This window comes from Propithecus coquereli, unplaced genomic scaffold, assembly GCF_000956105.1.
Source record: "Propithecus coquereli isolate 6110/MARCELLA unplaced genomic scaffold, Pcoq_1.0 Scaffold9, whole genome shotgun sequence".
Taxonomy (NCBI): domain Eukaryota; kingdom Metazoa; phylum Chordata; class Mammalia; order Primates; family Indriidae; genus Propithecus; species Propithecus coquereli.
In genome coordinates this window covers 13289308-13316967 of record NW_012155284.1, presented here as the reverse complement: position 1 = coordinate 13316967, position 27660 = coordinate 13289308, and the positions used below count along the sequence as shown (strand labels likewise).

At 39.6% G+C, this 27660-nt stretch overlaps 1 protein-coding gene across 1 annotated transcript in view; it reads left to right on the top strand.

Annotated features, from left to right (window-relative positions):
* The first annotated feature begins 437 nt into the window (after nucleotides 1–437).
* LOC105826521 (microtubule-associated serine/threonine-protein kinase 4-like) overlaps nucleotides 438–27660 on the top strand; it is a 167638-nt gene continuing 140415 nt past the window's right edge. The window contains exon 1 of the mRNA XM_012664501.1: nucleotides 438–545. Coding sequence (XP_012519955.1) covers nucleotides 454–545 — 92 coding nt within the window. The 5' untranslated portion in view covers nucleotides 438–453. The remainder of the gene's footprint in view (nucleotides 546–27660) is intronic.

Here is a 27660-nt window from a genome sequence, read left to right as displayed (position 1 = left end):
CAGATAAGCAACAGCCTCCCGGAACCAAAGACTTAAAATAGTCGTCCTCCCCACCCCCGTAGGAGCCGCAAATGGTATCTGCCAAACAGATGACAAAGTACCTCGGACTGAATCACACACAGACAGCATTTTGAGCAGAACGCACGGCTAAACTCTTGTAATTACTGTTTGTAGCTGGCCGGGGCTAACCAGGAGAGGGCAGACACAAGGGGAAATAAGTTTCCTGAACCTTTTGAGAGATGGCTGTGTGTTAATTAAAGGGTAGGACAGGACGGGTACTTCTCAGACACGCTCCAACTTCTTGAGATCACAGTTCACATCACGTTTTCTCTGGAGGGAGTGAGTAGATAATTGGGATCTTTTTTTGTTTTTGTTTTTTTTTTTCTTTTTCTTTTTCTTTTCCCGTTTTGGTCCTATGGCCTTGAACCCGCAGTGAATTGAAGAGAGAAAGAAATGGATATGTCTGACCCCAATTTTTGGACTGTGCTCTCAAACTTTACTTTGCCTCATTTGAGGAGTGGGAACAGGCTTCGACGAACACAAAGGTAAAAAACGCGGGGATCCTTTGCCTGGAGGGAGAGTGTGGCTTTCCCTTCCCAGGGGCCTGAGCTGCCAGAACCCCCCGAGCAGCTGGGGTTTTGTTTATTGGGTGACAGTTTGAAAAGTTTATACCCTCCTGGAGGGGCACCGTTTCAGGTATGCCATCGTCCTTGCTGTTTCCTGGGTAATTCTGACGAATGTGCTTCTCAGAGCTTTTCCCTTTTGAAATGTAGATAATAAGACATTTCTTTGTGAGAGGTGGGGAGAAAAACAGGGAATGGGGAGGAGATACTTTGTGGAAGTCTGTCACGCTGACCTGATCATGTTTATACATTTCATTCACCTAGATATTGGGGCTTCGGGTACTTTTTGTTGAGCCTTTCAGATGTTCCTCTCTATTAAATATTTGACCTTTATAAGATGTAGAAGTACGACATAAAGATAGCCCAAGTTAGCCCATTTCATGTTATCTGCTTAAAGAGGCAGATCTGCACTACTTTGCCATTTTGATTTTTTACTGGTTTGCTGGCATTTATTACTGATACAGGACCAGCCTTTTCATTTTGTAAACATATATTTGACAGAATAGATGGAGGAAAAAAAGAATTTTGAAGTCAAGACGAAGCTCATGCCACAAGTGAAAAGCAGTTCAGAGTGAGTTTTCAGACACTTGCGTTGAAAGACTGTGATTTTAAAAGTGGCATTTCCCCTCTCTCCACGTTTGTGTCCAGCACAGAAAAGTTGCATTGTTGTGGTTTTAGAGGGGCGCACTCTCTGAGTTGTGTAAATACAGATTCCTTGTTTTTCTTCAAAACTTGCCTTGCATGTACACGTGAACATGCATGAGAGCAACAGTGCAGTTAAATAAACAGGATGCAGGCTATCAGATTTGGAGCTTCATAATCTCTAGGCTCAAAGAACACGAGAAAATGCTTCTTTGTGTTTGGTTATATTTGTAACTGTTTGTAGTATAAATGTAGTTTTTCCTTTTGAAAAAAATTTTTTTTTTTTTTTGAGACAGGGTCTTGCTCTGTCACTTGGCCTAGAGGGCAATGCCGTCATCAGAGCTCACTGCAACCTCAACTCCTGGGCTCAAGCAATCCTCTTGCCTCAGCCTCCTGAGTAGCTGGGACTACACGCCCTATACGCCCAGCCAATTTTTCTATCTTTTTGTAGAAACGGGATCTCAGTATGTTGCTCAGACTGGTCTTGAACTTCTGGCCTCAAGCGATCCTCTAGCCTTGGCCTCCCAAAGTGGTAGGATTACAGGCGTGAGCCACCGGGCTTGGCCCCTTTGAAAATTTCAATGGTATTTCTTACATTTCAGAAGTATCTTGGAATACTCTCACATACGCTATATATACACACAGGCATATACATAAGTCACATGTACACCTGATGTGTATGTGAAAGAGAGACATCTGACAGATTTTAAAGTTAGATTCGCTTTTTAATGCAATTTGAACAATGTTGATACCACTAAACCATGCTGGATTCTGAAGTTGTACCTTTTAAATAACCTGGCTGTGCTTTTCTCATTTTGCCATATAAGATGTTCACAGACCCTCTCTTTTGGTATTGCTCATTTTTGTTCAAGCTGTGTCACCTATGCACCAAACTTTCAAAACAACTTACAAAGTTGGAGAGGGATACATATTAGACATGAACTGGGCCACTGCTCCTCGTGGTGGTAAATCTTATAATAAAACTTACCATTTCAGTTTGGTAGGAATACTTAAATATTTCTGAGTGGTGTAGTCCTAACTGCGCAGCCTCCACTCTTATCTGGAGCCAGTTCTTAGAGAGAGAAGTCTGCTCTGGCATCATACCTGTATGTCTGAACCTGAAAAGCAGTTGGGGCCTTTCTTGCCCCTGCCTACCTGTTGATAGGTTTATGAAGAGAGCTAGATGCATGAGGAATTCTCAGGCTGGTCTGACGCTGGCTTTAGGGCAATATTTATCCAGCCCAGATGCTCCAATCCAAATAGCTCACAATGGCATGGAGCCTGGGTGGTTCTAAAGTAACCTGAGTTCTTCCCAGCAAAGTGGGAGAGCGTGGGAGGGCTGTTTCCATTCCTCAAGTCATGGACTCATAACTTCAGTTTGGCAAAACAGAGAGGAAGGTGGATTTTCTCCCCTCCCTTCTAAGAGTAGAGGTTATCACAGCCTGTTTGTTACTGAAGAAGAAGCATCCTGAATAGCATCTCCTCATTCTTCCAGTCATTGTCCATCTCAAAAAAAAACCAGCACTGCTTTATATTTATTATGTAAATTCAGAAAGATGAAGAGCAGGTGTCCTCCTCTCCAGGGCAGTGTATGTGGCTGCTGCCTTCTATTATTATCCAATGATCAATTCTGGCTCTGTGTCCTTCCCTAAGGACATGAAGCATATGTTTACCTTGTGATACTTCCCCTTCTGGGATGCCCCTTAACTGCTCTTACTCCTGTTTCCTTTTCCAAGTCTAACCTCATTCCTTATCTGGCTGATCGAAATCCCTAAAAAATCTCTCCTTCCAAAGGACTTCCTCACTCGAAGTTGTCCTATCTTTTTGTTAGGCTCAATGAGGGTGTTTCCTGTGTCCAGGTGAACACACCTTGCCTTCACCCTGAGACATGGCTTAGCCCTTGGAATATCTCTTGGACCAAGCCTAGCTTCTTTCCTGCGCTCTTGCTGACCAGTCTGACAGATTGTTCATTTTGAATATTTTATCCCAGCTATTTTTTTTTTGATTAACAATATAATCCAGAGGACTTCGTCATAACCTTTTCTTTAATATTAGCTTCTTGATTCTGTCAAAGAATGAAATTCAGCTTTGAGGTTGTGAATGAGCATCTTAGAGCTCATAGGGATAGGATGTTTGTACCACTTAAATAAGAGGGGTTGAATGGTCTCAAATTCTTACCTTAAACCTTTATTATGGTAGAAATTGTCATCGTGGAAGCTTTTTGGTTTGCTCCAACCCATTTGCCTCGCCGATTCAGCACGGTGCTGGTTTGCTAGTTTGTCCTTTCACAAAAAACTTTCCAGGTTTCTCTTCCAACTCAGAGCCCTGCCTGTGCCTGCAAGTCCTAGAGTTCTTGGGAAAAAAAACCTACAGACTTACTCTCAATCCTAGGTGCATGAATTGACACAGTACCGTTGAACTGAAAGCCTCTGTGCCTTGTGGTGTGTCCCAAAGACCGTGTATCATGCCCTTTGTTCTTTTTTGCTTGACCATGGAAGACATTGAGTTGTGTGCATGCACACTGACTTGTCTGATGTTTTGCTGTAAAGCTCACGCATTCCATTGGAAATGGTTCCTTTTTCATAACTGGCTTTGGCCTTCTCTCTCCTTCCCTTACTAATTTCTTCAAGGCAGTCTAAGGATAGCCATTTACCTGCTGCTTTAAGGGACAGAAATCTAGGCTGAATGGATGGACTTTGACTAGAATTTGTTGTTTTAGACTGAAGTAGCAATTGCATGTTTTAGAGACTTTCAATTTCATAGGTCTATGGATATTCCATTCACGGCTTAGAGTGGAAATTAGTTGGCCTGCATTTATGTCACTGCTTGTCTTTTCGGCATCTTTTCTCATTGAATTAAAAGCTTTTGGGGGAATAGGATGAAGCTTCTCTTTCACTTATATATCTCTGTCACATTATTTAGTAAAAGGCTACAATTGATTTCTAAATGTGGCCGCTCTGTTTTGAGGTGGGCCTTTAATTTTACTGAAGTACAGTCTTGAGAATCTAGAAGATGCTTGGTTTTTAACATTGTGTTCAGAAACCTGTTATGTTTTCATTTGGCTTCAGTGATAATCTCTAAGCCTCAGTAGCACTTACATCAGTAAAACCCTTGTCCATGCCAATGGGCAGTTTGCAACTCAGTTAATCACTTTGAGCAAGTTTCCAAATGCATTTTTCTGGGAACCAAAAATTCTGAGAACCCATGGGATAAAAGAAGTTCTGGGGGTTTTTATTTTGGTCTCTTTTGTGTTGTTTTTTGCTGAATTCACATTACTCAGCAGTTGCTATGAACAGCAGGTACCTTCAGGGATGTTAAACTAACTGCTGTAGTTGTCAGGATGTATTGAATTTTTTATGTACACTGCATCTTCCCTTTAGAAACATCTGTAGTGTTTGGTGAGTTTTTCTTTTTGTTTTGCTCATGAATATATGTCATGATTATATAATAGGTCATGAATGTATGACAAGCATGGAGAACAGTCTTCTCTCTTGCCCTGACATTCTAGGTGTTAATAAACTTCTACTTGACTTTTTTACCCAAATCCTAGTCAAATCCACATTTATTAAGCCTACCTATAGGCCTACGTATTGCCTACCTGGGCACTGTGACCCAAAGCTAAAAGCCATAGGCATGCCTTCAGTGAACACAAGCAAATGAATCATTGCAAACCAGGGCAATAGAGAAGCATTTACAAGGTGCAGATAAGCCATAGGAGTGGTCAATGGGCAAGAGAGACTTTAGTCTTGGGGAGCCAGTAGAGGAACCACGTAGGAAAGGTAACACCTCGGGAGGTTTTGAAAGATAGGCTAATGTTTATCAGACAGAAGGACAGGCCTTTCCAAGGAGCAGAAGAAATGGTGTGTACAAAGTCCCGATGGCCTTGGCAACACAGAGTTCCAGGAACTATACATAACTCAGTATTGCTGGAGCATAAAGAACCAGAAGCGTAACTCAGTATTGCTGAAGTAGAAAGGGTGAACAGGCAGGACTGCACGATGGTGAAGAGGGTCGATCTGAAGCCTGTTCACCTGGCTTGACATCTTGACTCTATGATCTTGGGTGAGTTAACTTCTTTAGATGTCAGTTACTCCATCTGTAAAATAGGGATAAGTAAGTTATTTATTTCATAAGATTGTTACAAAGATTAAAATGCATCGATAAGTGTAAAATGGTCAGTGTGATGACTAGCATATAAAAATGCTCAAGTCTTAGCTGTTACTATCATTTCAACATGGGGATAAGTCGTGGGCGGTGAGGCTGGGAGGAGAGTTGGCGCTGGGCATAGGAGGGTTTCACCCTTTGTCCTGCAGGGGAGAGACATGTCTAGCGGCACTGGCAAGTTTAGATCTGCGAGTAGGGGTGAGACCTGGAAGCCAATTAATAACTTTTTGCAGTAGCCTATCTGAAAGATTTTGCAGGCCTGAAAAGGAATGTGGTGAGAGTATGCCTTTGAGATATATTAAGGATATAAAATCAATAGACATCAACAAGCCACTGGCTCTGAGGGAAGAAGAACGATTCCATGATGCGGCCAGGTGCAGTGGCTCACGCCTGTAATCCTAGCACTGTGGGAGGCCGAGGCGGGAGGATTGTTTGAGCTCAGGAATTCGAGACCAGCCTGAGCAAGAGCAAGACCTCCCGTCTCTATATTTAAAAAAAAAAAAAAAAAAAAAAAAGATTCCATGATGGCCCTGGGGTTTTTGTCTTGAGACACCAGAGACAGGGAGGAACCACCTGTACTTATAAGAGTTGGGGAGGGGAAGGTACAAGAACCTGTACTTGTACTTGTTCCTGTTATCCCTCTAAGCTCAGTTAAATCCACAATTATTGAGGATCTTTGTGTGCTGAGTACCATGGGGCATTTTTTTCCTTCATTCAGCCAGTATCCAAACCTGTACCCCATGCTGGGCAAGGGATACAGTGGTGAACAAGACAGAGTGCTTGCACCTCACAATAAGCAAGCGTCTAAGCAAGCCGATTGCTAAATTGTGATCAGTGTTCCAAAGGCCATAAGCAAGAGCCAAGGGGAGAGAGTAACCATGTGGAGGTGGCGATGGGAGCTACTTTAGATAATATGGGAAGGGAAGCTCTTTTGAGAAGGTAATATTTAAGGGGAGCCCTAAAGGATGGGAAAGAGCCGTCGTGGGAAGAGTTTGGGGGCAGGCATTGGGGAACATCAAAGGAATCGGGACAGGAAAGAAAGAACCTCTTAGGCAAGCAGTTGAATATATAGGTGTAGGGCACTCAGGCAGGCTGGACCAGAAATAATAGGCATGGGAGTATCATTGAGATCATCTGAGAAATACGTTAGGTTTATATGTGGGACAGCAGAGATGCAGCGAGGCACGGGAAAGGAGACTCAGTGGGGCAGAGCCCCATAAGAGGGAAAGCAGCCGGGAGAGTTTGTCCCTGAGATCCCAGGAGGACTGTCAACACCGCTGCCTCCCCACAGGGGGTTGAAATGAAGGTGTGTGTTGCATCTGGCAACTGCAAGGTCACGGATGACTTCAGCATGAACAGTTGCCCCAGGGTGATGGGGTGGGAGTGGGAGTGTCACAGGCCAGAAAACAGAAGTGAAGCGAGGAATCGGAGAGCATGGGCAGTGACCACTCTTTGTGGGTAGCTAAATCTAGCAGCAGCGTGGCATGACGGCCTACCCGTTGCACATTCATGGCTGGCCCGTCAGCCCTCCTTCCTGAATCATATCCCCTTACTCACTGTTGCTCATTTTATTGTCTGCTTCATCACCCACACTGGCAATGACAGTTTCCTTTTCACCTCCCTTCTGGAAGCCCAAGTTCTTTCCACAGCCTATGAGTGTCTCCTTCTGACATGTTTGCAGTTGGAGTTTCTCCTGCTGCATAGCCCTGACTCTGCGCGTCTCTGGCTCCCACGCACCACCTCTCAGCCTCCTCCGGAGCCCCCGGGCCCCCCCCCCAGCCTGTCCACAGGGGACTGAAACCTGGCCCCACCTGTTGCTCCTCCTCTCCACGCCTGACCTGCAGGCTCTGCCCCTCCCTGAGTCCCTGCGCTCATTTCCTCCCACTCCTTGCTTTGCCCAGGCCTGTTTCATAACCGCTTCCTTTCATCCTTCTCCTTTTTTTGTGCTCTTGACTGTGTTTTCTGCAGGCAGGACAGGCCGGCATATCATACAGGGCCCGCCCTTTAATCCTTCTCTAATCTCTGGTGAGCTCTACTGTTGCTCATATTCCATGAAAGGCATCCAGCAGCCTGGGGCTGCCCTGCCTTTACTTCTGCCCTCGCTTCAGAATGCCACCCTTCCCCCATCCAGCCTGGTCAGGGATGCCCCTAGAGAGGAGGAGAGGGAGTCCCAAGCCTGGAGTCCAAGCTCTCAGTGACTTCTGCTGAGAGCCAGGCTGTCCCACGTGGCAGCACGCTCACAGGCTCTGGGCATCTAAGGCTTACCGGACACAGAAGCCAGGCAGGAATATGTGCGTTTCAGAACTGCTTTTAGCCTCCAGTGGGAAGCTTATGATAGGAGATCACGGATTGTTTTGCTCGGAGAATTTGTAGGTCTTTTGTAGAGAAGAGGGAGAAAGGGAAAGGAATGAGAAAGAAGGGGAGAGAAAGAAACATGTGAGCGCAGAAAGTAGATTTCAAAAGAAGTTCATTAAAAATAAAACACTGGGAAGGGGAGCATCTTCTCCGTGGGGCGGCGTGGGCTATTCATTGCTGCAGTTGTGTGTGCACGTGTGCTTGTGAGTACGTGTCTTAGTTCTCAAGGCACTGGTGGGGGGAATATATTGATAGGTGAGTAAGGGATAGAACATTATATTTTATGGTTTTGCTTGCTTCTCTTTTACACATATATCCTGTTATCAGAAGCCTAATAATGTCTTTAAAGCAGGGGAACCATAGGCTTCAAGATGGAGACCATTTACTGTCTGGGCTAAAACTTGACAGGTGGTGTGATAAAAAACTCATTTGAGTCCCTATGTGGACATGGCCCAGGGAGGAGAAAGCTTGGAATAGGCACTATCTGAATAATTTGGGAAAGGCCTCCTTCTATTGGTTGAAATGGCAATAGCTGATGTCACAGGGAGATTAAGAGTGGAGGCCCTGGACCCTAACCTCACCCACCCACCCCAAACACCATCTCTGGTGCGAGTGAGCACGCACAAAGCTATTTTAACCTCAGCTGCCTTCACTACTTGTAACCTAGTCATTTGGGAGTGACATCATGGGAATTGAGTAATCCCTTTGAAAGTTAAATAGTAGAGCCAAGATAGTGAAATGGTCCTGGGGCTACCTGGATGAAAGTAGACACAGGGTGTGTATAAAACCATCTATTAAAAAGCAGAGTCAATCTCTATCAGTAGGAAATTTGGTTTTCGTGATATATGGCACATTTTATAACTAGAAAGATCTCTAAATAGAAGTTCACAGGTTTGTTAATACTTTTAGTTCTGGTACTTTCTTAATATCTAGGCAGGCAGAGGAAAAGAAAATATAAAGTTCCATCAAGAACTTGGTTGTAAATTCTGAAAATGCTGACCTTAAACTTTACTAATAGAATAAGACTTGTGGGAATTTTGCTACACTAATGGCTATCAGACATGCTTATTAGAGAAGGTAATTATACCAATATCACACTGATATAATAATATCAGAACTCATGTTGTTTTGTTTTAAAGAAAAAAGACCCTAGCAGAGAATTTAGGCTTGATCAGTACTTGAAGGTAAAATAAATCAGTAAGAAGAATAGGCAGTCATTAATGTTTATCTCTTATCTTTAGCATGCCATTGCTTACTTTATTACAGAACCCTGGGAATTTCTAACATTCTGCTTGCTAACTTTGTGGTTTTACATTTATCATGACTCTGATTTTGTTAAGAGTTTAGGGGCTTTTAGCAAACAGTAATTGCAGGCAAAAGTACAAACAGAATGCAGACCTTGACACCTAGTAGAACCACCTTTTGTATTCTGAAGTTCTTGAGTAAGCTTTTGGCTCTTCAAAGATAAGACCAGCTCCCCATGTCCCTGGAAAGTTTCTAACCTGACATGGAAGTTCAAATGGCAGGTATCTTTTGGAGGTAATCTATTAGGTTCTGAGTGAATCACCTGGGTGGAGAGAATGAGAAACTGGCAGATCACAGGAAGATTAGTGAAACTTGCTGAGGTCTCCCTAGGTCATAGAATTGGAGAGGGAAGAAACTGATGGATTCACACGCCTGTTTTGCCATATGAGTATTCGTTGAAGCTGTTTTTGGTATGCTTTATTCTGTCTAATTTTAAATATTACAGTGACTATTTATGTCTCAAATGTTACTGCGTTTCTTCCTTAAGAGTCATTATTAAAATATTATCTAGCCATTGCTAGATTTCTCATCTGCTAAATTTGCAGAAAGTGATTTCTTCAAATGGTAGCTTGCATAGAAATCACCTATTCCTCTTTCATAGTCATGTCTCTTAAAATGCAATATGATGGATATCTTTAAGTTGGAAATTATAATTATTAAATATTTCACTCATATAGACGTATGGAGGGGTTAAGGGAAAAAAAATGTTTGCCATGGGAAAATCTGCCAGCTGAATAAAGTACTCTAGGAAATATGGTAAATGAAGCCTTTGTTACTGTAAAACAATAGCCAGTAAGTGGCTATTATGTAATGTTATTTCTTAGGTCTGATTTGTGTGGCTTGTTGATCTTGGAACTTGAGATATAATTCCTGTAAAAATATTACTCTCACTTGCCTAATCTCAAAACTTTTGATACAAAAATCAAAGATTTTTCCAAATAGATTACCTAGATCAAACACAAAACATGAGAGATATTGAAGCTATGTCAGTTAGATTTTTTTTTCCCACATGAGGACTGATTTTCTCCATCCTAGTGCCCATCCATATAAACACAAATAATTTGCTTGCTAACCTTAAAACTGGTTCATTGTAAAATTAGCCTAGGCTTGCTCATCCATTCCAAAGGTCAAGCATGTGGCAAAACGACTGATAGGCACATCACCTGCCTTGGCAAGTTGAATGGATGATTACGAATTTGCATTTTCCATAATAGGTCCCTAAGCAAAAGGATTTCTCATCTTTGATCTCAAATGGCCGTAGTGGCCAGTGGCAGGACAGATGGAATGAGGGACAGTTGGTGTGCTTTACAATAATAGTTCTTGTTATGGATTCTGTGAAATAAGCTTCTATGCTTATGAATTATAATTTCCTATAATTCAGGATTTGATGTCATATATGTGTTAGGATTTGATGTCAGAGGTCTAGATATTTGGACTATAGGGTTAATAAGGAATAAAAGTTGTCGTATTTTTACCGTGTGGCTTGTAAAATTTGTTACGTAGCATTCTTTCTTAGGAGATGTCTTCTCTCCTGTCAAGTTCAGGGAAGTTAGCCTTTGAAATCAAGGATTTTTAAGCAGAAAAATCAATAGAGATTTTCTTAACCTAGAAATCCAGGCTTAAGGTCAGAGGCCTTCTCTCTTCAGTCCAGTTCTTGGATCTTAGTGGTTTTGATGCCATTTTACCCGCATAGCCATTGACAAGGTGCCCCCTTGGCAGGTAGATTTCATTTTTATTTGACACTGTGATTACTTATTAATTATTTGGTGGCTTCTTAAAGGAAGCTCTTTAAACAAGAGCAATTGTGGTTTTTCTTTCTTTTTGAGATTTAACCTTAAAATTAGTCTACTTTCTCACATCAGACCTAGGGTGGTTTCGGGGTCAAAAAGTACAGATATTGAACTGCTTAGGTATTAATATGATGAAACTTTTTGCTGTCATTCCTAGGATATGCAAATATTCCCTGGAATGGGTCCCAGGTTGAAAATCCACGAGGGAAAAGGGTTCTGACTCTTGGCAATGATAAACATGTTCAGAAATGTTGTATTCAAGCCAGAGTAAATATATATGCCCTTTACACTTTTTTTCAGTCAGCAGAAGTCACTTCTAAACACTTACTTTGGCATTAAGGAAGCTCGTCATGACCCATTGTTCCAGAAAGATTATAGTCCTCCTTTTAAGCCAGTTCTTTAGTTCCCATGTAAGTGACGTGCCTGGCCTGGAGCTGAAGAAACAACCTTCACTTTTCAAACCTTTCATTCTTAAGGTGTGCCCAGCAGGCAGTGGTTTGTAGCTGTTCTTCAGCCACTTAGGTTTGATTTCAAAGCTTTTTAATAGAGAAACTAACATGTTTGGAGGAGATTCATGGCTCAACATTCATGGATTTTGTTGGGAAGTCCCAGGTATGTATATATCTTAAAGTCTTTGTTAAGGCCTAGATTTAGCTTTTGTTCTTGCTTCGCTCTGTTTTGTTTTTGCCTTTTAGTCATAGACTGGATTTCTTAAAATGTTATAGGAATTGGATTGGGAGGGTGTAGCCTCAAGCCTTGAAGGCTGTACAGCAGCGGTCCCTAACCTTTTTGGCACCAGGGGTTGGTTTCATGGAAGATAATTTTTCCACAGGCGAGGGTTGGGAGGATGGTTTCGGGATGATTCAAGCATATTACATTTATTGTGCAGTCAAACCTCTCTGCTAATGATAATGTTTTTGCAGCCACTCCCCAGCGCTAGCATCACTGCCTCAGCTCCTCGTTGGATCGTCAGGTGTTAGATTCTCATAAGGAGCCCGTAACCTAGATCCCTTGGTTCACAGTTTACAGTAGGGTTTGAGCTCCTGTGAGAATCTAATGCCCCCAACTGATCTGACAGGAGGTGGGAGCTCAGGCAGTGATGCATGCGATGGAGAGTGGCTGCAAAGACAGATGAAGCTTTGCTCCCTCGCTTGCCTGCCCTGTGGCCTGGTTCCTAACAGGCCACAGCCTGGTTCCAGTCCTTAGCCTGGAGGTTGGCGACTGCAGCTATACAGCTCCTCTTTCAATTTCTTTTCTTTGGCTGCCTTAGAAGCACTAAAGAGGAGTCAGTGATTATAAAATGGGCCAAAAGTCAGAGAAACCAAGAGCCTGGGGGATTAACTTCTGAAACATGGGAAGTTAATTACATTTAAAAATACGTGGAGGGGGTTGTTGATGAGTCATGCATCTCTCTGTGACCCTTTTACTACTTTGGGAGCTTGTGGATGAGGCTGAATCACCTTCTGAAACCTGATAACCTAATAACCTAGTTTGACTAAGTTTGACTTCAGTGAACAGGGTCTGGGGATTCATCACATAGCCTCATTTTTTCATTTATGTGCCAAATATTTATGAGTGCCTTTTATGTGACTGGGGCTATGATTATCAGCTGGGGAACAAAGATATGTATGGCATGATCCTTCTCTTGTAGCTCAATCTAGCGGGGTTAGAAACTAATGTAGACAAAAAATTATAGTAACATGTAGTAACTGGTAGGATTTCTATCAACATCAGCCAAGGAGGAGGGGGAGGGAGAATATCTGCTGAGGCAGTTTGGTATATATTGTCTCATTTATTTATTTATTTATTTTTTTTGAGACAGAGTCTCACTCTGTTGCCCTGGCTAGAGTGAGTGCCGTGGCGTTAGCCTAGCTCACAGCAACCTCAAACTCCTGGGCTCAAGCGATCCTCCTGCCTCAGCCTCCCGAGTAGCTGGGACTACAGGCATGCGCCACCATGCCCGGCTAATTTTTTTTTTTTTCTATATATTTTTAGTTGTCCAATTAATTTCTTTCTATTTTTAGTAGAGACGAGGTCTCGCTCTTGCTCAGGGTGGTCTCGAACTCCTGAGCTCAAACAATCCGCCCGCCTCGGCCTCCCAGAGAGCTAGGATTACAGGCGTGAGCCACCGCGCCCGGCCTATATTGTCTCATTTAATCCTCACAACTCTGTGAATGATATATTGTTATATTTATTATGCAGATGAAAAATTGAGGCTTAAAGAAATTACTTAACTGTCCCAAAATATCACCAGTAGTAAGTAGTGAGTCCTGATAAAAACTTTACTATCCTGTGTCCAAAGGAAATATGATTCCAACAGTGTTCTAATTATTGAAAATATTTGTACAGCAAGATTTTAGCATCTTAATTTTATAGGATAGCAGCCTCTTGGTAATTCAAAAGATATTTGTGGAATATAAAGCTCTGATAATTTTTATCTTTGCTATAGATATGCCACCTGCTGTCTGAGGAAAGAGAGTGAAAAATAGAAGTAGCTTTTACTTTGTTTTAAAATTGCCACCTGCTGATTCTCTTTCCCATTAATGGAAATTGTAAATGTATTCTCCTGTAATTTCCTCATCTTAAAGTATCACAGTTTATGATGGTGTTTGAGTGGGGGCTTATGCTTTTAAATTGAAGCTTTACTTATGGTATAACTGTGCACAGCTGCTATCTCCCGGGCCTTCGAATGAATAACACGCTGCTGCACTCAGGCTTATTTTTCTGAGATTTCCCTTTATGTATTGTAAAATCCTGCACATTCACATGAGTGTATATGTTACGCACACTATCAAAATATGTGCTGATCTTGTAATAGTGCATATAGTTCATCTCACAGAAGGTACAAAAGTTCTTGCATCTTAAATGGCAGTACATTGTGAATGGTGGAAAAGATCTGTTTGGAGAGTTTAGAGATGAATTACTTAAACGTGTCTTCCCTTTTTAAAAATATAATAATGCCTCTTGAATATGCTGTTGCTAATTCTTTTTAAGAAGGATGACTTGATGGCACTCACTTAAATACATCTTTTCCTTTGGGAAAATTACTGCGTTTAGCAAACTAAGAAGTAACTATTTTGTAATACATAAAACAATTGTGTAATAATAAACTACAAATAATCACAATATGCAAAAGATACAAATATTGCGTCCAGAATTCTCTAAACCACAAAAAACCCTCCTTGGCTATTTCTTAGCTTTCGGTGGTACAATATGTGAGCTGTTTTAAGGAATAGCTGTCTCTCCCTAAGGATGGAATGAAAGAAGTTTTCCCTCCACGTACTATTTTAAATGTTAAAGAAGATGTGTTTTGTACTAGGCCAAAGACTTCTTTAGAGTCTTACTAACACAAGGTTTGCCACTTGTATTTACTCCAGCAAATGGAAACAAAAAAAAGTCTAGGCAACTAACTGGTATTTTTTGTTTTGTTTTGTTAAGTCAGGTCTATTGGAAATCAGTTTACACATAGTAAAATTATCCTTTTTAGGTGTGTAGTTCAATGAGTTTTTAAAACTACAGTCATGTAGCTAACACAAGTAAGATATAGAATATTTCTAATACTTCAAAAAGCTTTAAATATTTTTAAAGAGTTTGATGCTAATGCTAATATAGCATTAGAATAAGATGTTTTGTTTTGCTACCCCCTCCATTGTTTAAATTAAACTTCACATTTTATTAAAATTTCCAAGTTTTTTTTCCCTAATAGCCCCTTTGTGTTCTAGTATCCCATCCGGGATACCATGGCACATTATGTCATCCTCTTTAAAAAATCACTTTTGTGAGGAAATGATTAACACATAGTTTGATTACTTGGTTGATAATGTCAAATGAGGTACTGGAAAAATGCATCAAAATGAAGTATTTGAAAGAAAACCATAAACTAAATTGTTCGTTTCATTATTAATGTATAATAGCCCCTTTGATGCTACGTAGATGAAAAAGTGGTGAGAAACCAGATAAACAAATTTGACTAATGGTTAGAAATAATTTGGGAGTGTTTATTAGGGAAGGATACTGGGCCATGAGGTGGAAGATTTGGAAGCTATGTAGTTTAAGATACAGATTATGATCGTTAGAAAATAACTACCGAGCTCCAGAAGGAATTGGGGTTTTTCTGTGCAAGTGAAGATTGAACAAAATATGCATTTTACAGAAGATAAATTCAAGGTACTTTATTTGCTTTCTAAAGTAATTTACCAAGTCCTTTCACTATTTTTATGTTAATTTCAGTGGAACTTATATAGCGTTTAAAATTTTAAACTAACATATGCTAAAGACAAAGAATGGGGAAAATATAAACAATCATAAAATTAAAAAAAACCCAAATCCTAGTACTCAGAAAAACTACTATTAAAATTTGGGGAGGGTGATTTTTTTTTTCTGTGTGCACGTATGCACACACGTGTACATCTGTTGTGGGTATGTCCACAGCCGGCTTGCTGGTATGCAGTGGGGGTGGGGCCGTTGACACTGGTGATGTCACCCTGCATGATCTCACATTTTAGGTCCTGTTTTTCTCCACCTGTATTCAGATCTTTTTTGAAATGCCCCGTTTAAAAATACTAATGCTAACACAGAAAGATTCCAATTACCGTGTCCTTACAGGCTTAAATGTTAAACCTCAAGATCTAAACTTTATCTCTTATGTATGTGAGCAGGCTTGCCAGATGGTAGGCCAATTAATATATTTTTGCAAGGTGTAGAAATGTTTTTTTCCTCCATAGGGGAACACTGAATCCATCTGTTCCACATCTCCCTTTCCCCTCTGTCCTTTGGGGAAAATCATCATTTAATTTTCAGAAATAAGTTGTGAAACTCTATAAGTGACACTTTCTGCCTTTTTAGGGAAGTAGTTTTAATAACTGAAACTTTTTTTATTATAAAGATTTAAAGAATCCTATGTCATGGATTAAAATATACAGACATCTCAGTTTCATCCAGAGAATTACTTTTTTTGAAAGTCGGGTATACAGAATCATTAATGTTTAGGTACCAAAGTGTCAGGCTGGTAAACAACAGAAATGGACTTGGAACCTTGTCTTCAGGTTCCAAATTAGGACAACCATGGTGAAAATAGAATCCTTAATCTCTTAAGAGGAAAAAAACGGGAGTGAAAACCTAGTTAAGGTTCAGCTAGAAGGACACTCATATCTGTTGCCTATTCTCCCTTGAGTTTCAGGCACTGAACTGTACATGTCACCTCTACAGTTTGCTTTTACCCTCAAGTGGCAGTTCAGATCAGCAGGTAATTAACTATTTAGTTTCTTGCCTTGCCTCCTGATTCTGCTGAAAGTTTCTGAAGGACAAGTGCCACATCTTTTTTTTAAGCATTTACATAGTGTACTTTCTGGGCATTTAATGAATGAATTACTGAATACGTGAATATCAATGGGGTTGTTTTACAAAAATCCTCTCAGAGAGTGCTGGAATTCTAGGAGGGTGACCACATTGTAGTTTTGCCATTATCTGCCACATTATGATACACAGAATTTGGTTTCTCTCCTCTTATGGTATGAAGGAACTTAGTACTGAATATTCCAGAAACTGCTTTTGGAGGATTGTTTCCCCTGCTTACTAGCTTTTTTGATGTCTTCCATATTTTGTAATAGGTAGACGTAGATCGGTTAATATTAACCAAGAAGGAAGGATTTAGACTTGGCATCTTTTTTTTCATTCAAGTTGACCCCTCTTCTTCCTCTGTATTCAATCTAAGAGGCTCTTCTCATGTAGCAGAAAAAGTTCAGCCTTTGGATTTGGACAGACGGGTTGGAATCCTGACCCTATGTCAGACATGTGACCTTGGCAGGACATCTCACCTCTGATACATGGTTTCCTCATTGTTAAGTATGGAAAATAACCAGCAACCCTTTTTTGTACCTTAAATAAAATAGATTGTGAAACACTTAGGGCAGGTGTAGACAAACTGTGGCCTATAGGCCCAATCTGGCCCAGCACCTGTTTTTATACATTGACCTTTATTAGAACACAGCCACACCTGTTCACTTAGGGTGTCTATGGCTGCTTGTGCTACAATGACAGAATTGAGTAGTTGCGACAGACTCTGGCCTGCAACCACGTGTCCCTTTACAGAAAAATTTTGCCAACTTCTCTCACTTAGAGCAATACCTTGCAAATACAAGCACTCAATAAATGTTAATTCTACCCTCTATTGATTGTTTCAAGTTCGATCTTTCTCTTTAGGCACTCTTTCAAGAAAGAAAGTTCAGGTATGGCCTTCTCTAGTAACCCTTGTAAAGCCGCACCCCTCTTCTGGAGTATGGCCAAAGCCTTCAGCCTTGGTACAGCACAGAGCATGTTGAAAGAGGTGTCTCCATGGCTCCCAAACCTGATATGTAGCATGTCCTGACTTGAATTGGATGTTGTGCATGTTACAGGAATAGAATTCCCTCTAATCCCAGTGTAAATACAGGCATGCGATGTAGATGGCAACATGTCCCAATTTAGTTTAGATTATTTCTCACTAAATATTACGAGGTATGTCCAATCTGTACTTCTTCAAAACCTTCAAAACACAACCCCTAAAACTGGAATTTTCTCATGTGTAAATATACTAAAAAATCATTGCAAATTACAAATACCTGCTGAAGCAAAGGACCTTCTGAAATCTTAAAGCAGGAATTTCTCCAGAGACTCGGGGCCGTTCTCAAAGGCACGATAAGATTTTTTGGTGTATTTATTTTGTTTTGTTTTTTAAGCAAAGCGAACTCAAAGTTCCTTAGCAGTTTTGATTAGGGGCACGCTGGTGTCCAGTGGAAGCGAAGACTGGGCATAGCCTGTGGCCGAGGGTGCCAGACGAGGGCTTTGTGACTGATTACTGCACTCCAGTTCCCACACACAGTGGAGAGAAAGATGAGGGATCTGAGAGCACTGAGGGCAATTATGCTTGCTTGACGTTTTTTACTTTTAAAAATGTATTTGAGGAATAGTTTTTCAGAATATTATAAAAGGATTTGTTTAATATTTTAACATTACCTTACGTCTTAAAAAAATACTGTGAAGAAATTACAAGAACATTACCCAAAATTTCATATAAAGTCCTCTCTAACTCAAAATTTCTCTCTGTCCCCAGATCCAGTGTATTCTAATGTTTCTTTTGCTTCTGTATGGTCCTCTCTTAGCATTTATCCTAACATGTTGTAACTTTGTATACTTATCCGAATTTCATGCTCACTGGGAATGGCTTGAGGCACAGACCTTATGCTAGCATAGTGCCTGGCACATAATAGACACTTAATAAAGGTTTATTGAATGAAAGCACTCCACAGTGAGCATATTCATGCATATAGCTTTTTCTGTCTTTTTTGGACTATTTCCCTAGGATAATTTCCCAGACGAGAAATTTCTAGGCCAAAGTGACGTGAACATGTTTATGAATCTTAATACTTGATGCCAAGTTGCTTTTTGTCTACTTGAGGTGCCTTCCAAGTTTGTGACTCTCGTATAACATGGTGCATTATTGCTAGAATGGCAGTCTGGTGTTCCATATTTTCTCTAGCAAAAAAATGACAGTAGGGTACATTGTCGCCAAATTCAAATCTGGAATGAACATTGCATATGCTTTAGGATGAAATGTTTCTAAAGGAATAAGAATCCTTCATGTGGAACTTGGGAAGCAGAGGGAGGTGGTGAGGTATTAAAATGAAAGATATTGTTATAGGAACAGATAACTCCTAGAGTTTCATTACTGCTCTGAAGTTTTACTGAACTGTAATCAATATTTCAAGAAAGCAATTGGATATTTTTTTATTTGCTTTTCCCCTTTAACACATTTCACGTTCAAATGTGAAACATTACTAAATGAGAATTGCTGTCAACGCACATTCCAAGGTCTGCTTTTATCAAAGTTTGAAACTCTTTGTCTAATGTATAATGCATTTCCATCTTCAATTGATCTGATTTGTGTGTGTGAAATAAGATTGAGCCTCTATATTGTGACCTAGGGCAACAGTAGTTTGTTTTTTTTTTTTTTTTTTTGAGTTTGATATTTTCCCTTCCCTCATCTAGTATTTGGCAGGCTCATAAATTACCAATGATAAATAGCCATATCTACCTTTGGTGCAAGTCTGTTGTTGATAAACGCGTAGAGTCACCTAAATGATACCTTATAAGACGGCATATAAAGTTTTTGGGGTCTAAGCCAGATAGAGCAAGGACAGTGTTCTGTGAGAAATATCCTGTGGAGACTGAAGATTCTAATGCATAGGAAGAATCAACAGATTTTCTAAAGAATTATGATTTATGATCGTTATAAGTTAGATATTTCATTGTATGTGTATTCTTTTCCAGCTTAGCTTCAACCCAGACTCTAAACCATGACTTCAGTCTCTGGAGATACAGTGAGATGAAGGAGTAAGAAAAACTGCCTACATGCTAGATCTAACTTTCAGATAATATCGCTCGTCTTTTCTAGCAAACTGGAGTCTGTGGGCCCCTAGACCTGGTTAGACATTTGTAGGAGAATCTTTGAGATGCCAGTAATTACATGGTAGCATGTGACCACACTCTGGTCATTCCAAACCATAGTGGCGGGAAAGGATTCCATGAGCAATGAAGTCAGTGTTTCCAGATCCCCATCACATCAAGACCTTGTACATCTAGGTGACTTGTGGAGAATCAAAGTGAGAAAGTCTTTCTGTGGATCCTGGGTCCTGTTATTTAGACAGAGCCGAATGCATCTGCATTATATGGATTGGGGTGAAAATGTTGAACGACTAAGAACAGATCCTCCTAACCCAAATAAATTTATTTTAACTCATTTGAATTATGAGTATTTTTATTCTTAGTTATTTACAAACTTATGGGTGGGGAGCAGGATGGTGAAGTGATTATGACTGGGGATATTTTGAGTGTTTGAAAGACCGTTTGGCAAATGTAGGATAAATATACCTTCTTAGCTAATTCATATTCTGACTTTTTTTTTTTTTTTTTGCCTGATCATTGGTTGATCTCTTCTCCATTCCATTTAAGCCTTTTATTTTTTAAGATGAAAAATTTTAATTGTATACATAAAGTGTATCATCTTGGCCATTTTAAGTGTGCATTTCAGTAGTGTTAAGAACATTCACGTTGTTGTGCAACCAGTCTCCAGAACTCTTTCCTCCTGCAGAACCAAAACTCTGTACCCATCAAGCAGCAGCTCCTCCCACTCCTCCTCCCCCAGCCCCTGGCAACCACCATTCTAATTCCCATCGCTATGATTTTGATTACTCTAGATACCTCGGATAAGTGGACTCTTACAGTGTTTGTATATTTGTGGCTTGCTTATTTCACTTAGCATACTGTCCTCAAGGTCCAGCCATGATGTAGAATGTGTCAGAATTTCCTTCCTTTCTAAAGACCGAATAATATTACCTTGTATGTTTAGACCACGTTTTGTTTATCCATTCATCCCTCCATGGACATTTGGGGTTTTTCCACCTTCTGACTATTGTGAATAATGTTACTATGAACTTGAGTGTGTGCAAATAGCTTTTCAAGAGCCTGTTTTCAATTCTTTTGGGTATATATCTAGAAGAAGAGAACTTGCTGGATCACATGGTAATTCTATTTGTAATTTTTTGAGGAATCTGCTATACTGTTTTCTGTAGCAGCTGCATCATTTTACATCCCCACCTCCAGTACACAAGGGTTCCAGTTTTTCGACGTCCTCACCAACACTCGTTTCTTGGTTTTTGTTTATTTATTTATTTATTTTGGACAGAGTCCAGCTCTGTCGCCCTGGCTAGAGTGCAACGGCATCATCACAGCTCACTGCAGGCTCAAACTGCTGGGCTCAAATGATTCTCTTGCCTCAGCCTCCTGAGTAGCTGGGACCACAGGCACATACCACCACGCCCATCTAATGGTTGTTTCTTTTTTATAGTAGCCACGCTAATGGGTGTGAAGTGGCTCAGGCCTTTTATTTTCACTTGTATTTTTTTGTATTTCTCACCTCTCTGTGGTCAGTGGAAAAGACTTTTGAATGAATTTCCCAAAAAGGATTGTGGAATCTTCATCCTAAGTAATGTTTAAGTATTATTTGGGGTGGTTGAGGATAATCCTCTTTGGTGGTAAATAGGTGAACTGGTTTTCTGTTTCTTAGGTGTTTGAATTCTGTGGCACACTTACCTAAACTTGTTGGATACCCTGAAAGAAGAAACTTCTGGTTCCACATGTACTGATGATAGAGACTGTAAGAAGGGAAGAGACAATGGATATGAGAGCCCAGTGCCTCATACAGTGGCTTGAATATGCTTCCATTACATTCCCTGTCTTTTGGGAATAATCTACTGTTTGTTTGTTTTTTTTTAGCTAGGGTCAGCTGAAGTGATACAGTAAGATGAAATGAGCCCTGAAGTGTGACTCGAGATCTTGTTTCTCATTGCTCTGTAACCCATGAATATATACTGATATTATTTGTCAATTAAAAAGATCTTGTTTCTAGTCACATTTCTGCCATTAACTCATTGTGTGACATTGGCAAGACATTTTGGGACCACTACTACTTATCTGATTTTCTTCATTCTGTTGGCATTATGGTGAAGCCCATTGATGTCTTTTCAGGATAATATTTTAAAATGCATAAGATAAAATACATAGTATTATAAAGGAAACCAGTTAGGATTGTCATGAACACATATTAAAATATTTGTGATATATGTTTTTCTTTATTAGCACATCAGATCTAGAGGGAGGTCTAGTAGCTACCATAACTTTGAAGTGATAATGAGTACAAATGATCTTTTTAATGTAACTACAGCAACTGTAACATGATATGAAAATACATGTTTTTTATTGGTGACAAAAATCATTAAGTACTGCTCATACTATGTGCATATATATAAGTGGTGTTTTGGTTTCTGGTTAGTGAAAATAATGTTTTTTTTTCTTTTTAAACAATGCAATTTCATAGACCCAGTGAAGTCTATTCATAGACTTCTTAAAAGTCCATGGACTCCAGGTTAGAAGCTCTCTGGTGTCTTAGACACTGTGGTAGTGAAGAGAAAGCCTGACCAGGTGGCCTCTGGAGTTTGTCATGGCACTGACTCTGGGGCCTGGTGTGATTAAGCTATTGTTATACCAGAAAAGCAACCTTTGATTCACCTGGTCAGGAAGTAAGCAGTCAGAAAAGTGCTGGGTCTTCGCCAGTTATGTTTACCTTGCATGTAGCTAGGAAAGCTCAGGAGCGTATTAAAACACACAAGAACAGCATGAGAGTAGTAGAGGTCATTGTCACCCTGATCAATTTTGCCTTTGGAGGGACCCAGAAGCCAGGCCTTGTGGAAATGCGACTGTGTCCTTTGCTCTTTGTCTAGTAAGTTGCATCCTGTACTTACATTAAAGGAGCCTGTATCTCTCACCATCTCACCATCCCTTTTTCGTAACCACATGTTTTTCCCCAAATAAATATGGCCGTGAGTGTATAAAGATCGTGTGCCGCGCCTTCCTACTTTCCAGATTTGAATTGTATTTCCTACCTGAAAGCAAAATCTTTGAAATAGGAAAAAGCTGAGGAATAGTTACGATAAAGCACTTTTCATCTGCTAGTCTTAAAGTAGTTTTCTAAGAAAGTATATTTTCTTAGAGTTTATGAGTATTTTAATTATCAAGGTCTAAGTATGTTCTGAATAAGTAGTGGCAAGCAAAATTTATCCTAACCATTTCAGAAAGAGCTAAGATAAATTTCTTCTCATTACCTACCTACCACCTTCAACTCTGCATTTTGGAGAGAAAAAAAACAAATTGAAGAGGGAAAGCTACAGATGCTTTTGAATGTCATGCCACTTCCCGATTACAGCAGCATCTCACGATAGTTTCTAATGGAGAGAAGCATTCTTTTTGGCTTTGCAGTTGCTATATAAATGCCTTTGTGTTAATCTGAGTACAAAGTCAGCCTGCTAGACTGGGGAGTAGAATAAAGTGCAGAGATTGATTTGTCCATCTGCTTGTGCAGTGTGATTCATGCAACCATCAGAAGAATGGTTTGTAAACATGGAATTATTTTTGGGTTAAAAGATCCTCTAGCAAATTAGATAGGAAGGTTGAAGCATAGACTGTAAGCAATTTTTCCTCCTTTAGTTGTTGCTATGGATCAATATCTTTTATTGACCTTTCTAGGGTTTGCATACAATTTTCTATCATGGTCGTTTATGCTAATCAGCATGAAACAGAATAATTGTAAATCATAGCCCCTTAGGCACATTTTTCCTTCCTGGAATACTTGAGACTGCAGAATTCTGTTCAAAAGAGACAGAAAAAACAATCCATTTTTTAGTGACTCATGGAGACTGATACAGATGTGGAGGGCAAGGACTCCTTCCCTCCTTATTTTTGGGCCTCACTTTATATTTTAATTCTGAATGCAAATGAAAATGAAACTCTCCCTGAAAAGAAATTAGGTTTAAAGTAGTCAGTTACCTTTATTTGTAAAAATCCAAATATATCATGTTGAATATAGAAGGTAGAGAAACTGTAATATATACTATTTTAATGCTTTTATGTAAGATTATTAAGTTATCTTCATCAAGAAGGCATATTTGTGTGATTATAAATTATCAGACTTATTGCTAGAAGATGTACAAGGATATTTATTATCTACATTTTTAATGATACATTTCAGAGAATTAGCATAGAAGACAGCAGTTTTTTAGTTTAATGTTGTATTAAGATAGATGGTTTGACTACTGTTCACATTTATTGGTAGCACAGAACTCATTGAAATATGCAATTATTACAAAAACAAAGTAAGATATATCTGTCTTGACCAGTAGCTCATACAGATGTTCTTTATTCTCATCAGAGTCCCAACTGTGCTGTGAAAGCAAAATTGACTCTAGCTGTATACCATATCCCTGTGAAACCTGCAGAAGAATGTAAATATGTGTTGTGCACATAAGGTCTGGAACAGCTAATGGCACTTTCTAGTACAACTGCAAAAAGAAACACTGGTTAGCGATGGGGTCCTAGTAGACATGGTTCCTGGATGCACAGTTGCTTCTAACCTTGGAATAGCATCAAAGATGGGAGAGCTTCCTTCTAGTTTGCTTTTGATAATTCTAAATGAAAACTTTACCTATCAGAATGAAAAGTAGAAGCTCTGCATTTTATAAGAATGATAAGTCATTTCACCAGGAAGGTTTCCAGTCTAAAAACAGGTTTGTGGATTGTCAGTGAATAGAGAATTGGATGAAGAAGGAATTGTTTGGCTTCTAATCTATTTTAAGCAATTTAGATATGAACCATCTTTACTTCCTGGAAGCTACCCTTTAAGGTAGGATCTACTGTTAGGGCCAGCTCTAAATTTAAGAAGATATGCCTAAAGCAGGGGAGATTTCACTCAGAGATGAGGCTTGGAATGTGGAGCTGGGTGCAATCGGCTCTCCATCCTGGGCATTTATTATTTTCATTAATTAGTAACATTAATTGAGCACCTTCTGGGTGTTAAGCATTGTACTGGGAGGCAATGGTGAAGGAGATGGATGGTTCCTACCTTCTTGAAATCTTGCGGCTTTATGGGGAATGCTGTGGAGGTGGATGTGGGGACAGGAAGACATAAATGAGTAACAAGAATTTACAGTATCGTGTGTGATTACATGTCTACACTTACCCCCTTAGCTGTGCCATCGTGGGGAATATAGTGGGCTTTGAGAGCATCTAGTGGACCCATAACAGAAAAAGGGGTGTCAAAGAAGTAAACTACCTTGATGGGTGAGAAAGAGATCATTTAAAGGTGGAAGAGGATATTCCAGGCCAAAAAAAAAAAAAAAAAAACCAAGTAGCTGCACAAAGAGACAGATTTTGGAGAGAGAGTTGAGGAGAAGTTCCATTAGAGTGACATAGAGGTGCCTGCAATTCACTCTGAGGGCACAGGAACCACTTCAGGGTTTTGTACAGGGCACTGAGATCACAGTTGCCCATATAAAAGATTCCTGGCAATGAAGGATTAACTGGAGTTGCACAGGAGGAGGCCAGGACCCCAGTTAGAGCAAACATCACAGGCTTCTGGGGCAAAGATGGTGATGATGCCAAAACCACATTGGTGGCCTTGAGAATGAAGGGAGATGCTCAAGAGGTAGATTCTACAAGACTGGAAGACTAGCCGGATGATTAGAGGGAGGAAGAGCAAAAGTGGAGGATGTGCCCTTATTTCTGCATCAGACTGTTGGATAATGGTTCCAATCACTGAAATTGGGGATGCAGGAAGCAGGATAGGTTGAGTGAAGATGATAATTTCAGTTTGGGATTCATTGAATTGGAGCTTCTGCAAACATCCAAGTGGAGATGTAGTATACCTGGGTCTAGATGGAAGGCAGGAAAGAGTTCCAGATTGGAAATTAAGAGTCATCCACATAAAGATTAATGAAAAATGCCAAAGTTAATTAGTGTTGAATATTTCTCTTTCAGCAGCCTCAAGTATTTACAGCTGCTTAGATCTAGAACTGAGCCTAATCTTTCCAGCCCTCTGCGTTTCCAAGAGAAATGGAGGCAGGGATGGGGAGTTGATTTGCACATGGTTTAAGGTACGTTTTCCAGGAAGGACAAGCTATAGGGCCATGTACTTATCTTTTTCATAGCATATATATTTTATTTTTCTTTGAAGTAGTGTTTGGGATTTAAATATCTTTGATCATAGGAGAAGCAGATAGCTACTGAAGTTCATCATACTGTTAGCATTTTTCTTTTAGTTAAGTGTATTGGGAGACCTCACCATTCCTTAGAGATGGAATATATCTTAGAGATATATTCATATATATCATCTCTAAGAAAAAGGAAATAAGATGGAGAGGGATAAAAAGAATTGATTAGGAAATTGGAGTTGCAGAATTCTGTGGCAAGGTGATAGTGTTTTTTGATTGTCAGATTTTGTATATTTTGTTTTTTCACTGTATTTTATGAGAACAAAGAGTATTTTCTGTTTAGAAAACTTCTGTAGGCAACATGATTTCTCTCCTTGCAGAGGAAAAATGAAATGGGCAGCATGGTAGGAGTTCTAGAAAGTACATTTCCTCATATGGAGAAATGGGTAGGAGAAAGGAAAATATAAGTCCATTCCTGCTGAGTTTATAATTTGATATTAATTAACCACATTCTTGAAATGTCTGTGGACTTGTGCTATGTACAGGTCTGTACCAAGTTAATCCTAATTAATCTGAAAATAACACTCTCAAATTATTTTCATACATTTTGAACTTCTGAATTATATACTACAAAATTTTAAGGAAATTTTTTCATTTAAATTTAAAAACATGCACGTTTAACATTGAAATTTACTAAAATTTCACATGATTCAGTGTTAAATGTTATATATAGTTAGGAACATCTAAGGAATTATAAAACCAAATTTTGAGTTAGATATGTATTTTCATTATCTAAGTATTTTTTTTTCCCTCCCTCCCTTATCTAAGTATTTTATATACATGTGGGTAAATGTCATTCACATCCTCATTGGCCTTCATTTAACAAGTCATTTCTCAGGGCAATACAACGAAAAGGCTCTATAGTTAATTTATCACGATATACCTCTATTCATATCTCCTTTGTTTTATAGTCTCAGAAGAAATATTTGATGTTTATAGTTGTTTTCCTTTTAAACTTTGGCTCGAGCCAGACTCATACTGAGTGAGAGCTCTGAGATGACCATCTGATGGTTATTGGATAGCCGTTGTAAAATGACATAATCATCATTTTGGTTTTTGAAGAGGTAACCATAGCGCTAGTGGCAAAAATAGATCATCTGCGTGACATTTTAACTCAGAAAATAAATACCTTTTCATTTCTGTAAATTGTCATTCCAGAGCAGGCCTGAGGCAAAGTGGTCAGAGTCCCAGGGGTGATATTTAGAATAAGATCTGTTTTGCATTAGTAATGAGATTGTGGTTTTAAGCCCTTCCCTTCTATTTTGTAGTTTCAAGAGAGTTGAGCTTGAAACATTAAAACCATATGAGCATTGTATATTTGGAGCACCTAATGTCTTCTAAATGTTCTGTACCTCAGCTCTTTCCTATCTTGGGTGTTTGTGTCACTCTCTTACAATGTCTCATTTTATAAAGCCTTGGGTGTCTCCGTAACTATATTTTTATTTAGTATCTTAGTTCAATGGAGCATTGTGCTAAAGAGGCCAAGGTCATGGGTGTTAATTCTATGCCAATCAACTTTTGCAGTGATTTTTTTTTTCCTATAGTTTCAACCAGTATTTCAGAACTTGCTCAGAGTATTTGATGACTTTTGTTCAAAGGATGGTTGATGCTGCCTAACTCTGTACTATAAAAAGCAAAACTGATGTCTGTTGTATGGAATACTTCCAAATGAGGACGATAGCGATTTCCTGTGTGAAGTAAAGCATTTACTTTTATCTGTGGATGATTTCCCACTGGAGTGAAATGTGTGCATTTATTCAGTAGACTTATTTTAATTTAAGTTTCTGGTGGGTGGAGACTATCAGTCTCTGTTTTACTCGCCCTGCCACTGTCCTCTGCACAGACAGAGAAACTGTCAGCTCCTTGGCTGGTCCAACAGAAGGCACTAGGTATTTCCCACAGTTGATGGCAGAGGAGGTCATCTCTTGCCACCTATTTAACTTGATTTATTGCTTTTGAATTTTTTAATAAGGACATATTTTAAGTTCTGTCTGGGGACTGAGGGCTTGGATCATTCATGCAGTGAACTTTGAATAAGTTGGAAAGATTGGCTGGGCCCTATTATCATAATGGATGGTGACTATTTGACATTTACAGTGGTATGCACCATTTGCACTAAAATAAATGAATTTGTATTTGGAAATA